This window comes from Medicago sativa, chromosome 8 (assembly GCF_051527215.1).
Source record: "Medicago sativa cultivar Bolivia chromosome 8, Bolivia_mono, whole genome shotgun sequence".
Lineage (NCBI taxonomy): Eukaryota > Viridiplantae > Streptophyta > Magnoliopsida > Fabales > Fabaceae > Medicago > Medicago sativa.
Window position 1 is genome coordinate 64,917,565 of NC_140756.1, and position 14,464 is coordinate 64,932,028.

Consider the following 14,464-nt stretch of genomic DNA (forward strand, 5'->3'; position numbering starts at 1 on the left):
CGTTTTTGTACCTTATTTCCTCGAGCGAATCAGAAATGGAAAGGTTTTCAGAGGACGTTCTCCGGCCGACTTCCCTTTGTACGGAAGCAAAGCACATTAACTTTCTTCGGAGTAAGCTACCCATTTCGTCTACCATGCGTAAGGATTTTAAGAGTCTTGAAGAGTATTTGCGTGAGTATTTTGCTTATTGGTTTACTTCTTATTTTTACTTGTTTGTCTTGTTAACTTTTCTCTTTTTTGTTCTTTGTTTTGCAGAACCAATGATTCCTTTAACTGGTCTGTAACGCATGCAATATATGGCTGAGCTAAAGGCCAAAAAAGTTGCGGCGGGGTACGCTACCAGTGATCCTTCCGGGCTCCTTCTCAAGAAGACTAAGAAGAATGATGCTTCTTCAAGGTTGGAAATCGCTGGCGGGAGTGCGGATATGGAGGTTGATATGGATGGGAAGATGGCTGATGGCGAGAACTGTCGCAACTTGGTTGTGATACATATCAAGTTGAGGCTAACGGGTAGCGATTTGTGGGGTCTCAAATCCTGGAGGAGTGGAGGTGGTGGTACCAACAAGGTAGTTTGGTGTTGGTTGTGATGGATATGGTAGCAAGGATTACGGTTGGTAGAAACAGGACCAAAATTGACGATCATTGGTACATTAGATAAAGATCGGGTGTTGATGGAGGGGAGTCAGGGGAGTTTGTAAGAACAATGATCTCAATGGAATTTTTGGAGGATATTAAGATAGATAACTCAAATTATGCTTTGGAGTGAGTTGATAGTTGAAACTGCTTCCTGGTCTATTACTTTGGTTGAATTTATCAAATGTCCAAGAAAATTCTCACTAATTAATTTGTATGTGTTTACATCAATGATCTCACCTCCTTAAATATAAATTTATTTACACTTTTACATCTTCGGAGTCAGTGAGATAGTGATGAAAGTGTACGGGTCTGACGCTCCATAACGTAGCTTTGATCTTATCGCCCACGAGCATATGGTGCTACATAAAATGTATATTTTCATAAACACGCAAATGACGTCGCTTATATGTGAAGGAGAGACTAAACTGATGGTTGAATTTAATCTCAAACTCATATATAGTTTGTCTTCACAAATTACTAAATCATTATTTTATTTTAAGAAGAATTGCTAAATCAGCAATGTTGCTATAAAAACAAAACAAGGTCATAACACAATATGTAGGGCTGTAAAAAAATTGTAAATTTTTTACAAAGTGAAAATTAATTTTTTTTACTATAATAAAATAAAATTACGTCATAAAAAGAAAAAATTTATTTATTAAACACCGGTGATAAATATTTCTCCCTTATTTTTCGTATATTATTGATAAGTGAAATGTATATTAATGTTTTTACTTGAGTTTATTTTATTAATTAAATATTGAAACATATTTGATTACCTAAACAATTCAAAGGAAGGTGGTTCTGTATTTTATTTTATTTTAAAAGGGGAAGGTGCGGTTCTATTGCATTAAATAAATCCAGTGAGATTTTTCATTTTTTTGAAAGATCATCCAAGGTGAGATAAAAGCAATTGAACATCATAAAACTTATTTGTAGTAAATGTAAATTAAATATAGGACGTGTTTGTTACATATTACAAAAATGATTTTGTCACTCAATAATTTAAAGATTATTTTTAAGAGATTTATATAATAAAAAAATCATTTCTTTCAAAAAAAAAAATTAAAAATCAATTTTGTGTTTATTTATTTATTGAAATAAAAATACTTCTTTAAAAGAAAAATTACTTTGTTTGGATACAACAATATAAAAGGGTTTTTTGTTACAAAATTATCGCCATCGTGCGATACTTATTTTCTCTCCTCTCTACAAAAAATACTCCCTCCATTCATTTTTAATGTCGTTCGACTACGAATTTATCATTCCTATTTAACTGTTGTTTTGGTATTTTAAGGATATAATTTATTAATTCAGTAGAAGGAAAATAGCCACTGTTGCTTGGCACAGATGTTGTAAACCTATCTCAGAAGGAGGTCTAGGGATAAGATCCATATCAAAGCTTAATAAAGCTTCAAATTTAAAGTTATGTTGGGAATTATTAAAAACTCTGAAGAACAGTGCATGGTCAAGTCTTCTCAGAAGTAGAATTTTAAGAGGTAGCAGGCAAATAAATCACCACAAAATAGTTTGGTTAATTGGTGATGCGAGCAACATAAACTTTTGGAATGATAATTGGTGTGCCCAACCTTTACCTCATTTGCTTCAGATCCCAATTTCTTTGCAGTCCCACCATAAAATCTCAAGTGAAGGCCTTCATAGTTAATCACCAATGGAGCATACCTCACACTTTGCAAGTTGACTTCCCTACTCATCTTTCTTTGGTGCAAAATGTTCATTTACCTACGGAACATTCTGAAGATGAAAGAATTTGGTCTTCCTCAAATTCTGGTAAGCTTACTCTCAAACTAGCTTATTCTCATCAGGAAGCTAGGAATCGAAATATTTTCTGGGGCAAATTAATTTGGAATGCTGCTATACCACCATCTAAATCACTCTTGATTTGGAGACTCTTGCATCAAAAGCTGCCTACATATGAGAACTTGAGCTCCAAATTGGTTTATGCTTTCCCTCTATATGTAACTTGTGCATGAAGCAATCTGAAAATGCTCAACATCTTATCCTCAATACATGAGATTTGGAGCACTTTAAGAAAACATAGGTCTCCTCAGTGCAATGTGGTTGTGCTCTCTTTTATCATCAACTCTACAAATGCAATTTGGTTTGCCATAAACCAAATTAGATTCAATAACTCAAGAATTCATTGGAAATCCCCTATAGCAAAAGATCATGGCTGGAGTCAATCTATCTGGCAATGCAACAAGGAAAGTTTCATCAAATGCTATATCCGACTTTGTAATTCTGAAAGCTTTCAATATTAATCTTCATCCTCAAAATGCTCATGTCATAAAAGAAATCATGTGGCAACCTCCAATATTTGATTGGATCAAATGCAATTTTGATAGTGCTAGTGGAGCAATATTCAGGAACTATCAAGCTAATCATTTAGGAAGCTTTGATTTCAACATCAACAATGGAAATTCCCTTCTTGCAGAACTCACATGTGCAGTGATTGCAATTGAAACTGCCTCGGATAAAAACGGGAGAAAGCTTTGGTTAGTACCTGATTCCAAACCGGTGGTTTTGGGGTTCTCTGCTTCTTCTATTGTGGTGCCTTGGCAACTAAGGAAAAGATGGACAAACTGCCTGAACCTTATTATGTCTATGGAGTTTATGGTCACTCACATATTTAGGGAAGGGAATCACTATGCAGATAAGCTTGCAAACATAGGAGATTATTAGATTTTATTGGATATTGTTTCTGACTCTGTATATTTAGAAATGGAAAGTGAGTTATTATAAGAAAACTTATTTGGAAAGTTAGTTATTATAGAAAAATTTGTTTTACTTGTGAGTAAGTTTGTTTTAATTGACTGAATATGCTTAGTTTGTTTTTTTAAAAGAGAAATAGTAATTTGTTTTGATTGGGAGTAAGTTTGTTTTAATTTAATTTGTTTTAGTTGACAATTTTAAAAAAAGGAAATAATAGGGGTTGAAAAAAAAGACGCAACACGATATAATTTTGATGACATGTTCAATAATTAGAATGGGTAGTAAGATTTTATTTTCGATAGTCGTTCAATTTCACAATTAAAGAATAGATAGATTAGCGCAATATTATGCGACTCGTGCGAAAGCGCAGGTCGCAAGTGAGTAATTAAAGAAGTTATAAAAAAAACATGGAGGTTTAACGGATTCTTTAAAATAAAAAATGAAGGTTTAACTCATCGATCCTGGCAAGCCATGTTTTGCTCCTAATATAGTGCTAATCTCTACCACCTTTGTGTTCAAAAATAGTAAAACATTTGTGGCTTGATCTTACTCATAGAAATTTTCAATGATTTCGTTCTCAAGAAATTTGGGTTGCCATTCTTCTTTTGATCTTCAATTAATCAACTGAATAAAAATCCACTTTAACAACTTCATTGCCAGACAATAGATATGTGACATATGAATTGAATATACATGAAGGAAAAAAAAACTTAGGACACATTAATTTATTCCGGTACAATATGAAACAAGTTAACTAAAATTTGCACATTTTAATCGGAAGGTGTTCTAATTAAGCATGGTATTGGAACACAGTGCAGTAGAGCTAACTAATAGTTCTCAGTGTTTTGTTTGAGAACATATATACAATCATGAGGGAAATTGTTATGATTACAACTGCTGCTACACTTGGGAATTTGTTGGTGGGATGGGATAGTTCAACCATTGCAGGTGTGTGCGCGCTCGTGTGTGTTTTATTATGGCATCTCTTCTATTGCTTATTTGTGTTTATTGTCATTGTTAAGATATGTATTTAATTACTGGACACATAATTGACACGTCGACACCGGTAAAAAATTAATGAGACGAGTAAATTGAATGTATTTACATGTATCAGTGTTGTGTCAATGTCCGAACACGCCTTGTGTCGTGCTAACTTGAGTTGTGTATGACACTACAAAATCACTGCAGGTCGCATGAGATACATCAAACAAGAATTCAACTTAGAAACTGATCCAACGCTTGAAGGACTAATTGTGTCCATTTCATTTCTTACTGGAACATTTGTGACAATATTCTCCGGCACAGTTAGGCGCCCGATGTTAATAACATCCTCAATCATGTTTTTCTTAAGTGGTTTAGTTATGTTATGGGCTCCAAATGTTCCTGTTGTTCTGTTTTCAAGGTTATTGAATGGAATTGCAATTGCATTAGCCATCACTCTAACTCCTCTCTACATATCTGAGATAGCACCACCTGATATAAGAGGCTTGCTCAATACTCTCCCTATGTTTTCATCCTCTTTGGGAATGTTTTTGGCTTGCATCTTTGTTTTCTCTATATCCTTGATGGATTCACCAAGTTGGAGAGGCATGCTTGGTATTGTTTCCATTCATTCTGTTGCTTATTTTTTTCTCGCCGTCTTTTACCTCCCCGAATCTCCTCCTTGGCTTGTAAGTAAAGGATGAATATCTGAGGCTAAGAGAGTTCTGTGCAGAATTCGTGGAGTTGAAGATGTTTCAGGTGAAAATAAATAGCCGGACTATCTGTCTTCGTTTACTCATAAGCACTTATATGATGAATACTTAATTAAGTTGTTCATCAAAACAGGCCTCATTATTGTTTCTGACATTATTTTCATGAAGTTAACATGGATGCTGAATAGTATTTTGCTCTGATCTGTAGGAGAATTGGCTTTGCTAGCTGAGGGAATGAACCCTGGAGGCGAAGCAACCACTATGGAAGAATACATAGTTACCCCCAGCAAGTGAGCTCCTTTCAAACAAGGAAGCTGAGAAGGATTGTATAAAGCTTTATGGACCTAACCAAGGAGGACTTTCAATGATTGCACAACAAGTAACCGGACAAAGTAGCACGATATCAGGAAGCATGTTAACAATGTCGCGCCAAGGAAGCACTACTTCCCATGTTTCTTATAGTATTAAGGACAATATTGTCAATCTCTTTAGTAGCATGCATGAAAATAGTCCCCCTAAAGTGTGGAGTGTGAGTAATATGGGAGATAATGATCAGAGTCCCTTTGGTACAAATGACAACCTGCATACTCCATTACTTCTAGATCAAGGTAGTGTTTTTTATCAATTTAATAATAATAATAATAATTACATACAAGACATGCCCCCGAATACACATATTATAGTTACAATCATACTTCAGGGGAGAAGATAAATAAACATATATATGAGCATACATATAAACAAATTTAGAATCTACAATATATTGACTTATCAAATATAATTGGAATATCTTGATTCATCGATAATAATCTTTTAGCGGCAGTAATCCTGAAACACATCGAAAAATAGGTAACGGACGCATGTTGACTTGTGTTTCTTGCTAAATCGGAACTTTTTTATGCCTCGGACGCTCTTCAAATGAAGAGAAGAGACAATGTGGTATTTCAGGTATATTGGAGACCATAACCTATATAAATGGAGATTGCCAATTAGGGTTTTCATTATTCTGAAATGGGTCATCAATGACATTTGCGCATATTTGAGTCCATATCAATTCACCAATTTTTCGATTAGAAATCTAATTAGTCTTATTAATTAATTTGACCACTAATCAATTAAGACTCACAATTTAATTAAAACATTTCAACAGGTAGTGCAATGGAGAAGGACAAAGGTTCAGGATCAAAGGACAAGTTAACCATGGGGAGCAATAGCAACCTTAGAAGTAATACAGAATTGATTCAAGGTGCTGGTGGAGATATACCAAAGAACACAAACATTGGTGGAGGTTGGCAATTGGTTTATAAGTCAATCGAAGCAACTGAGGGTGGAAAAAAGGAAGCAGGATTTCAAAGGGTTTATCTTCATGCAGATCCTAGTGCAGTGTCACAACAAGGTTCATTTGCTTCAATTTCTGGTTATGACTTGCATGCAGAAGCAGAACATGTTGGTGAATCTTTTCCGGCATCTGCTCTTGTTAGTCGTTCAATTCTTAGTACTAAGGATATGAGGATTAAACCAGAAGTTATTCCAAAACGCGCAAGTTTGGAAGGTTGTTAGATCCTGGTGTAAAGAGAGCATTAGTTGTTGGAATAGGACTTCAAGTTCTTCAGCAGGTACTATCCTAATTAAAATTGAGATTACAATACTTGTGTAGCTTCGACACTTTGAATTGAAGGCGTGTTTGGTGTCTGACATTGAAATGACACTGACAACGTGGTTACATTCAACTTTTGAATGTTCTCAAATTCTTACCGTTGTCGAAGTGTCAGCATCAATGTTGTATTTCTTGTCAATGTTTGTGCCAGTGCTTCATAATCTACATTGCAGGCTGCTGGTATAAATGGATTTATATTCTATGCTCCACAAATACTTGATCAAGCAGGAGTTGGAGCACTTTTGTCAAATCTAGGCATTAGTTCAGCATCTTCTTCTTTACTTGTAAATGTCGTAACAACATTCTGCATGCTTCCTTGTATAGATATTTCCATGAGGTTGATGGATATATCAGGAAGGAGGTATGTTTACACTGAGTCATAGCCTGAATTTCCTTTTAGTACTGTGCCTGTTCTTGCAAGAAAACGTAGCAGCTTGTCCATTGTTTGTGTTTCTCTCTGTGCTTTGTTGGTTACATAACAAACAAACAAACAAACAAACAAAATATTCATGAATAAAGGCCTAAACTGATATTTGAAAAGAAAAGAAAAAAACAAATTACAGGCGTGTTTGTTGTCCAACACATATTAGTGTCGGAAAACGACATGACACCGACACATTTAGTTAAGATATTCAATCACTTTCATTTTCTCAAATTACTGACAATGACCACATGTTAGTGTCATTGTCGTGTTTGGAATCCGTATCATTGTCGGTAGTTCATAGATTGAGACTCAGTTGATCCTAGAGAAATGAAAAGTACGATTTATTCTTAGTCACTTTTAGGAATTTTTAAGGATATTAGTCTGTATCCAAGACTATTTTAAGTGACATGAAATTTTTTAAGATAAAATTGATACTTTTCATTTCTTAGAATTCAAACTAGTCTATATCTCTTGAGGGAGAGCTTTACCACCCTTTATGGTCCTATCCGACTCGAGGGATTAGAATATATGTATAATGACCATGACATTGTATATTTCTTATGGCACAGGTCAATAATGCTCTACACAATTCCAATTCTGATACTTTCTCTCATGATACTTATTTCACCTAAGTTCAATCCTCAATGCAGCAATAATACTCAGAGACTAGGATGTATTTCAATTTGTTCACTTACATATTGGATATGTACCTTGATCATCACTTCTTTATTTCCTTTCTTGCTTCAAATCCTTGGTCTTACTGGTGTGTTTGGATTGTTTGTTGTTGGTTGCATTGTTTCTTGGATTTTTGTTTACTTGAAAGTTCCTGAAACTAAGGGTATGCCTTTGGAAGTTATTATATTGAGTTCTTTGCTTTTGGTTCAAAACCAGCTGAAACTATTGACTGAGCAAAAGGTGAGTATAGCTATGAAGCACGTACACTCTTCAGATTAAGCATGGCCCGTTGTCGGACACGTGTCGTGTCCGACACTGACACATATAATTACACTGAATTATGTGATTTTCTACAATTATTAACGGTGTCGGTGTGTCAGTGTCCATGTTGTATCCAGTGTCTGTGACCGTATCCGTGCTTCATAGATGCATAGTTGTGTCGGTGTGTCAGTGTCCATGTTGTATCCAGTGTCCGTGACCGTATCCGTGCTTCATAGATGCATAGTTGTGTAACACAAGAATTATCATCACAACAAACAGCATACAAAGAAAATAAAGCAGCTTGATTTATGTCTGATTGATTCACTTCAATTGTGAGAAGAAAATTGTTGATGGTGGAAGAGTTGAAAAAATGTATTGCTGTATGAATACACAAGTTTATAGTTTTAGTCATTTGAAGAGGAAAAAAGAAGTGTGATATAAAATGTAGTTGGACACAATGTAATTAGACACACTTTAAGGCTATCCGTTCCTTGGAGATGAATTTTTTACACACTCAATGTATGTTTGGATTAAAAATTGTGAATGTGCTTTTTAATTAAATTTTATTTTTCAATTGTAAATATAATTTTTTCACAATATGATTTATGTTTGGATACTTTCATTTTAAACATATAATTGAAATCATTATAATGGTTATTTTTTATAATGAGAATGGAAATCTTTTATTACATTATATTATGAATACTCCTAACTTTTGGATAATTAGATTTAGAGGCGGCGGAGGAAAATAATAGAGAAGAGGGTATTTGTATAAATATTATTAGGGGTATAAAACCAAATCAAATTCAACCTAAACCAATTAAATTTGGTTTGATTTTTTTCATATTCAAATCCAAACAAAACAAAATTGATCTATTTTGGTTTTGGTTTGAGTATCAGTTTTGCATCATTCAAACCGATCACACAAGACAAAATCAAATTATTATATTTTAAAATTATTTCTTTAATTTTACACTATATTTGTAGTATCATTGTATAAAAAATAAAAAATAGTATATATGTGTTTTTAATTTTTGTAGATTTTTTTCATTGGAGCCTATGTACTTATTAAAAAAATAATAGTATTAAAGATATCTATAATGTTTTTATTAGGGGAAAAATATCTATCTTAGATATTTTAATTTTCTAAAATATGAATTGCACAATTTCCAATAAAATGTTTCTATCTTTAGTTTTCTTAATTTATGTCTTAACGGTACAAATTAGCATTTCTCTTAAAAAATACACCATCCGGTCACTATTATAAGCAAAACTTTGCAATTTACATTCATTCAGTTAATGATGTATATAGTCTTTATTATAGACAACATACATCATTAGTTGAATGAATCTAAAATACAAAGTTTTGCTTATAATAGTGACTAGAGGGTGTATTAACCTAATGAACCCGACAAAACGAATCCAATTTTTTTTAGGGGGAATCCACCTTTTATTGATATGGTTCAAAAATATTGCAAAAATATTATCAAACTAGAACTTTAATCAAATAAAAAAAATTGAAGAAACTAAATTAGCCTACTTAAATTGACACCAGAGATAATCGAACCTGAGACTAACACACTCCCGGGTCTTATGTCAATATCACCAGATCAACATAAGTGGGTTTTTAATCAAATAAACTCAGGTCTCATGTCAGTACCATCAGGGCAACCCAAGTGGGTTTTTAATCAAATAAAAATTGAATTAGATCGAACTAATTAATTATTGATTGATGGGTAGCACGCACACTGTAACTACTGTGCACACTAATCAGAGGAGAACACACACTTGCGGCACGTGCAATGCACCATAGCGAAAACTCGAACACGCCGAGACAGTGAGAAACGTAGAAGAAGAAGAAGAAGAAGAAGACCACAATCTGTGAGAGTAACTGAGCTAGCAGCTACAAATGGATTCTACCGAATCACAAACGGATCCAGTTTCTCTTGAAACCCGACCCGGAATCTTCATCATCGGATCCTCCACCGTTGGCAAACGCACACTCCTATCCCGTAACTACCTCTTTCTCTTTCTCTTTCTCTTTGATTTTTGTTTTTAATCTCTTTTGGAGTTCAATTCCCGGATTATTTATTTTTGTTTGTTTGTTTTATTTTTTAATTTATTATATGTATTGAACATGAAGGAACAATTTAAGATAATGATCTAATTTCATCAGAACTGATTTACGAAGTGGAGCTTATAACGCAAGCACTTGTCATGATAAGTGCTTCTGTGTAAGCTTACATAAGCTATTTTTATTGCAAAAGAAAAATTACTTTAATTTTTCTTTTTTTTTGGATATGCATAAGTTTTTTATAAGCTATATTGGAGAACATATGAAAATAAGTTGAAAAAAGCTTATTGGAATGTATAGAATTAGGATTAGGATGAATTAAGAGAAAAAACCATACCAAGATTCATTTAATTGATTAGCCGCATTGTTGTCAAACCTGTCATGATTGTTGCTATGAACAATCCTACTCTTCACAAAAGCAATCAACTGCTGGTATTGTTGTTGATTCATAGGTGTTGTGCTCTGTGAAGCACAATTGTTTTCTTTAGTCTCAGTAACATTTTTCACAACTCGACCAAATATACCACAGTGAGAACACATTGGTCTCTTTCTTGCCAGAAGTGGAAGTTTTAGAACTAATGGATCCAACAGATCTTGAGTTTCCTAGGGCTAGAACACGATTCATAGAGGGAGTAGGATGTTGAAGTCAAATTTGACCTCAAACATGACTAAAGCTTTCATTCAATCCCCTTAACAAATTAAGAACATACTGATGGTGAAGGTAATTATTGATTAGTGGTTGAACACCACCGCAATTGCAAGTACGAATTGGGTTATACTCACCGAGTTCTTTCTTCCCAAACCCCCTTAATCTTGGGTGAAATAAGTGCTCACAGAGAGAGATCCCTGAGTGCATCCAATGAGTTCACGCCGGAGCTGAAAAATTGAGGTCCATTGCTCCGTTGAAAGCATTCTTCAAGATCTGTCCTTATTTCATGAGCAGTGGAAGCATAAATGACACTTGATGTGGATTTCCTTTGAGATCAAATTCAATGACCACAAAGCTCCGATGCTACTGTTTCCCAACCAGAGATGAAACTGAGCCTTGTCTTCTGGTGGATGTACGATGGTTCCATCAACAAAATCATTCTTCCATTGAGTGGATGCTTGACAAATAAACCAGACCGGGAGAATCGGAGTGATGAATTAAGAAAGGATCAATTAATTGAATTTTTATGGTGATTTTTGCAACATTATAAGAATCAGAGGGAGATGGAAGGTATCAACGGGAGAATTTCAACAGAAAAGCTGAAGAGAAGCAGAAGCTTCTGATACCGTATTTTACATGCAAAGAGCAATTTGAGAAAATGATCTCGTTTCATCAGAAGTGATTTACAAAGTGATGAATGCAAGCTTTTATACAGTACCTGCAATAGATAGATCCTAACTGAATCTATAACTGAATGAAAACTGAAAACTACAATCGTTAAATAATATAATAAATTCCACACGTGGAAATTGAGGGAAATAAGCTAACTAACTTGTAATTGTCATTGTAATAATATGTGGTGAAATTTGAGTTGACATGCTACTTTATTGATGATGTGTCTAGGATTGCTCGCCGTTGATTCTGAAGATGCTTTTGATTCGGCTTCTGAAGTAAATGTGCATGGGTATATTCTCCATGAATCATTTTATTCAAATGATTGTTTATGAATCTTTTCAAAATTCGTCATTGCATATTTGATCATGGAATTATTAACAGGTGGACTATTAACACCAAGTACTATACTGCTGATGTTGCTGTTTGGATGGCTCATCTTCATGATGAATTTTCTGTTGAGAATGTACCCGCGTTTCAACAAATGACTGCATTGGTGATGGTGTTTGACATGAATGATGTTAGTTTCTTGACTTTCATTTCCCTTTAATTTGTTCTGTTTTGGTCTGTTGTTGATTATTTAATCCTCGACGAATGTTTTATGTTTGCCGTTATTGTTCTGATATTCTAGTGCCGAAGAACGGTAGAATTGTTATTGAACTACTCCGTCTGTTCCAGAATAAGGGTTGTTTAAAGATTTTTCACATAGATTAAAAAAGCAATTGGTGAATGAATAAGTATAACAATTTTACAAAATTGTCCATTAAATGCATAGTGAGATGTAATAATGATTTGAAAATGATGTACACATCATTAATTTGGTGGTAGAACTTGAATAAATTAATTACTGTTACATTGAAAAAATAAAGTGACACTTATTTTGGAACAATTCTTATTTACTAAAACGGCACTTATTTTGGAACGTGGGAGTACTTTCTTGTTTTACATGTGGGTTGAGTATGCATGATGTAGTTAAATGTGCATGTAATGTGTATTTGTTTTCATCTCATTTTGTGCAGTTATCTTCCCTAACTGCTCTTCAAGGTTGGGTATCACACACTGATATCCAAAATTTTGAGATATTACTATGTATTGGAAACAAAGTGGACCTGGTTCCAGATCATCCAGTTCATGCTGAATACAGAAGACGATTGCTAAAACTTGAAGACTCTGCTGTTGATCTTTATTCTGAATTCTCTGAGTATGGAATATCTGAAACTGAAGGAACTAGTTTATTGGGTAGTGAAGAACCGTCCTGGGACATCAGAAAGTCGTGTTTGGAATGGTGTGCTGAGCACAATATTGAATTCATTGAGGCTTGTGCTTCCAACGCTGATTTCGATAAATGTAAAACTTCACTTCCTGTTATAGTAAGCTGGTCTATAACTTATTGCACATAACTCTGACTCTTTCTCTTTGAGAAATGCTCAGTTTTACATATAGATGAGTCATAGTTAGAAGTTTATAGTATATCATTAATTCCAATGCCAATTTTGATAACTGTAAAACTTCACTTCCAGTTATAATGAGCTGGTCTATAACTTATTGCACATAACTCTGAAACTTTTTATTCGAGAAATGCTCAGTTTTACATATAGACGAGTCATAATTATTATAATACATTATTAACGAGTGGGGATGGGATTTAGATACAGTGAGTTGTTTGAAAGATGATTAATAAAATATCATTGTAGGAACACCATCATGATCAGACATTTTTCTGCTAATTTACAACATTACGGTTTGAATGAAGCATGTTCGAAATTTAGTTTCAAATGATTCAATTTCATTACATGTATTAACTTATATCGTGATAATCGAAATGTTGTCTACAGGCTTGTCTGTAGACGGTGATTTACAAGGAGTTGAACGTGTCTATGGTGCACTTTCCGCTCATATGTGGCCTGGGATGGTATTGAAATCCGGCGAAAGGATAAGCCAACCATCGTTTCCAGAGATAGAAGGTATTTTTCTTTAGGGTCTGTTTCCTTTGAGAAAACATTTGTTTGTTTTCATTTTTTGAAGTGAGTCATTGTTATGGAGAGTCCTTGATTTTCATTGTGTCTAGAAACGCAAGACAATTGATCATTTCAAGAGTCTCTTTGTTTCTTGATAACAATTAGAATTAACACAAATGTTGAGAAGTGAAAATAGTAAATGTTTTCGCAAAGTAAATGGGGCCTTGTATATTTTTTTTTTTTGCAGCATGCTGATAGCCACTTCAAGTAATTTGGACTTAATGTGCACTAATCTTGGGTTACCCTTTTCCATTTTTTCAGAGATGTCATCGGAAGAATCTGACTATGAACAAGAGTATGAAGTTTTATCAGACGGCTCAGCAGACGCCTGGGATGAAACTGAACAAGGATGGATTTCTGCAACTCCCTTAGATGCAGGGGGGCCATCAGTTACACAAAACAATACCAACACATCTTGTGAGCATGACGATGCAAATAAATCTGATAAAGAGCTCCGGCCCACAAACTCAAGCACAGCATTTCAGGATGAGGGTAACATGGCTGTGGTGCACAACATTGTAGATTCTGAGGGCGATGGGAAGTTAGACGAGAATGAATGTCTTGACTTGGAGAATTTGGAACAGTTGATGTCTGAGATTGGGAATATGCGCTCAGGCTTAAGATTGATGCCCGATTTTCAAAGAAGGGAAATGGCCGCAAAGTTGGCTATGAAAATGGCTTCCTTATTTGGAGGTGAAAGTGATGATGGGGAAATTTAGTTTATATTATTAATTATATGAGATTCAGTTGTAATTGCAAGAATGCATTGAGGAATGTATTCTTAGTACTTTACACCAGTTATCATGTTGAGGGTATGAGAAACAGATCTGTTGCTCAAGGATGATGCTGAACATGATCCAAGTTACTCCTGTTTTGTCATACACTACTGTTCAATAGTCCTATTTTGTGAGCAGAACATTTTGTTTAAAATTTATAAATCTAATATGTTTAGGCAGGTTCATGGTACCGAA

The 14,464-nt window shown here is 34.4% G+C and overlaps 1 protein-coding gene and 1 pseudogene across 2 annotated transcripts; both read left to right on the forward strand.

The window, feature by feature from the left end:
• Positions 1 to 4,238: 4,238 nt before the first annotated feature.
• LOC146900525 (monosaccharide-sensing protein 2-like) lies at positions 4,239 to 9,015 on the forward strand (annotated as a pseudogene). Its single transcript, XR_015021041.1, has 6 exons — positions 4,239 to 4,317; positions 4,558 to 5,109; positions 5,272 to 5,671; positions 6,214 to 6,679; positions 6,894 to 7,081; positions 7,714 to 9,015. The product of XR_015021041.1 is annotated as a monosaccharide-sensing protein 2-like (transcript).
• Positions 9,016 to 9,919: 904 nt separating this feature from the next.
• On the forward strand, positions 9,920 to 14,464 carry LOC146900526 (GTP binding protein). The gene is made up of 6 exons (XM_085731291.1): positions 9,920 to 10,092; positions 11,707 to 11,767; positions 11,860 to 11,995; positions 12,495 to 12,822; positions 13,311 to 13,439; positions 13,755 to 14,464. The coding sequence occupies exons 1-6, from the start codon at positions 9,990 to 9,992 to the stop codon at positions 14,210 to 14,212; spliced, it is 1,215 nt and encodes a 404-aa protein (XP_085587417.1). The 5' UTR covers positions 9,920 to 9,989; the 3' UTR covers positions 14,213 to 14,464.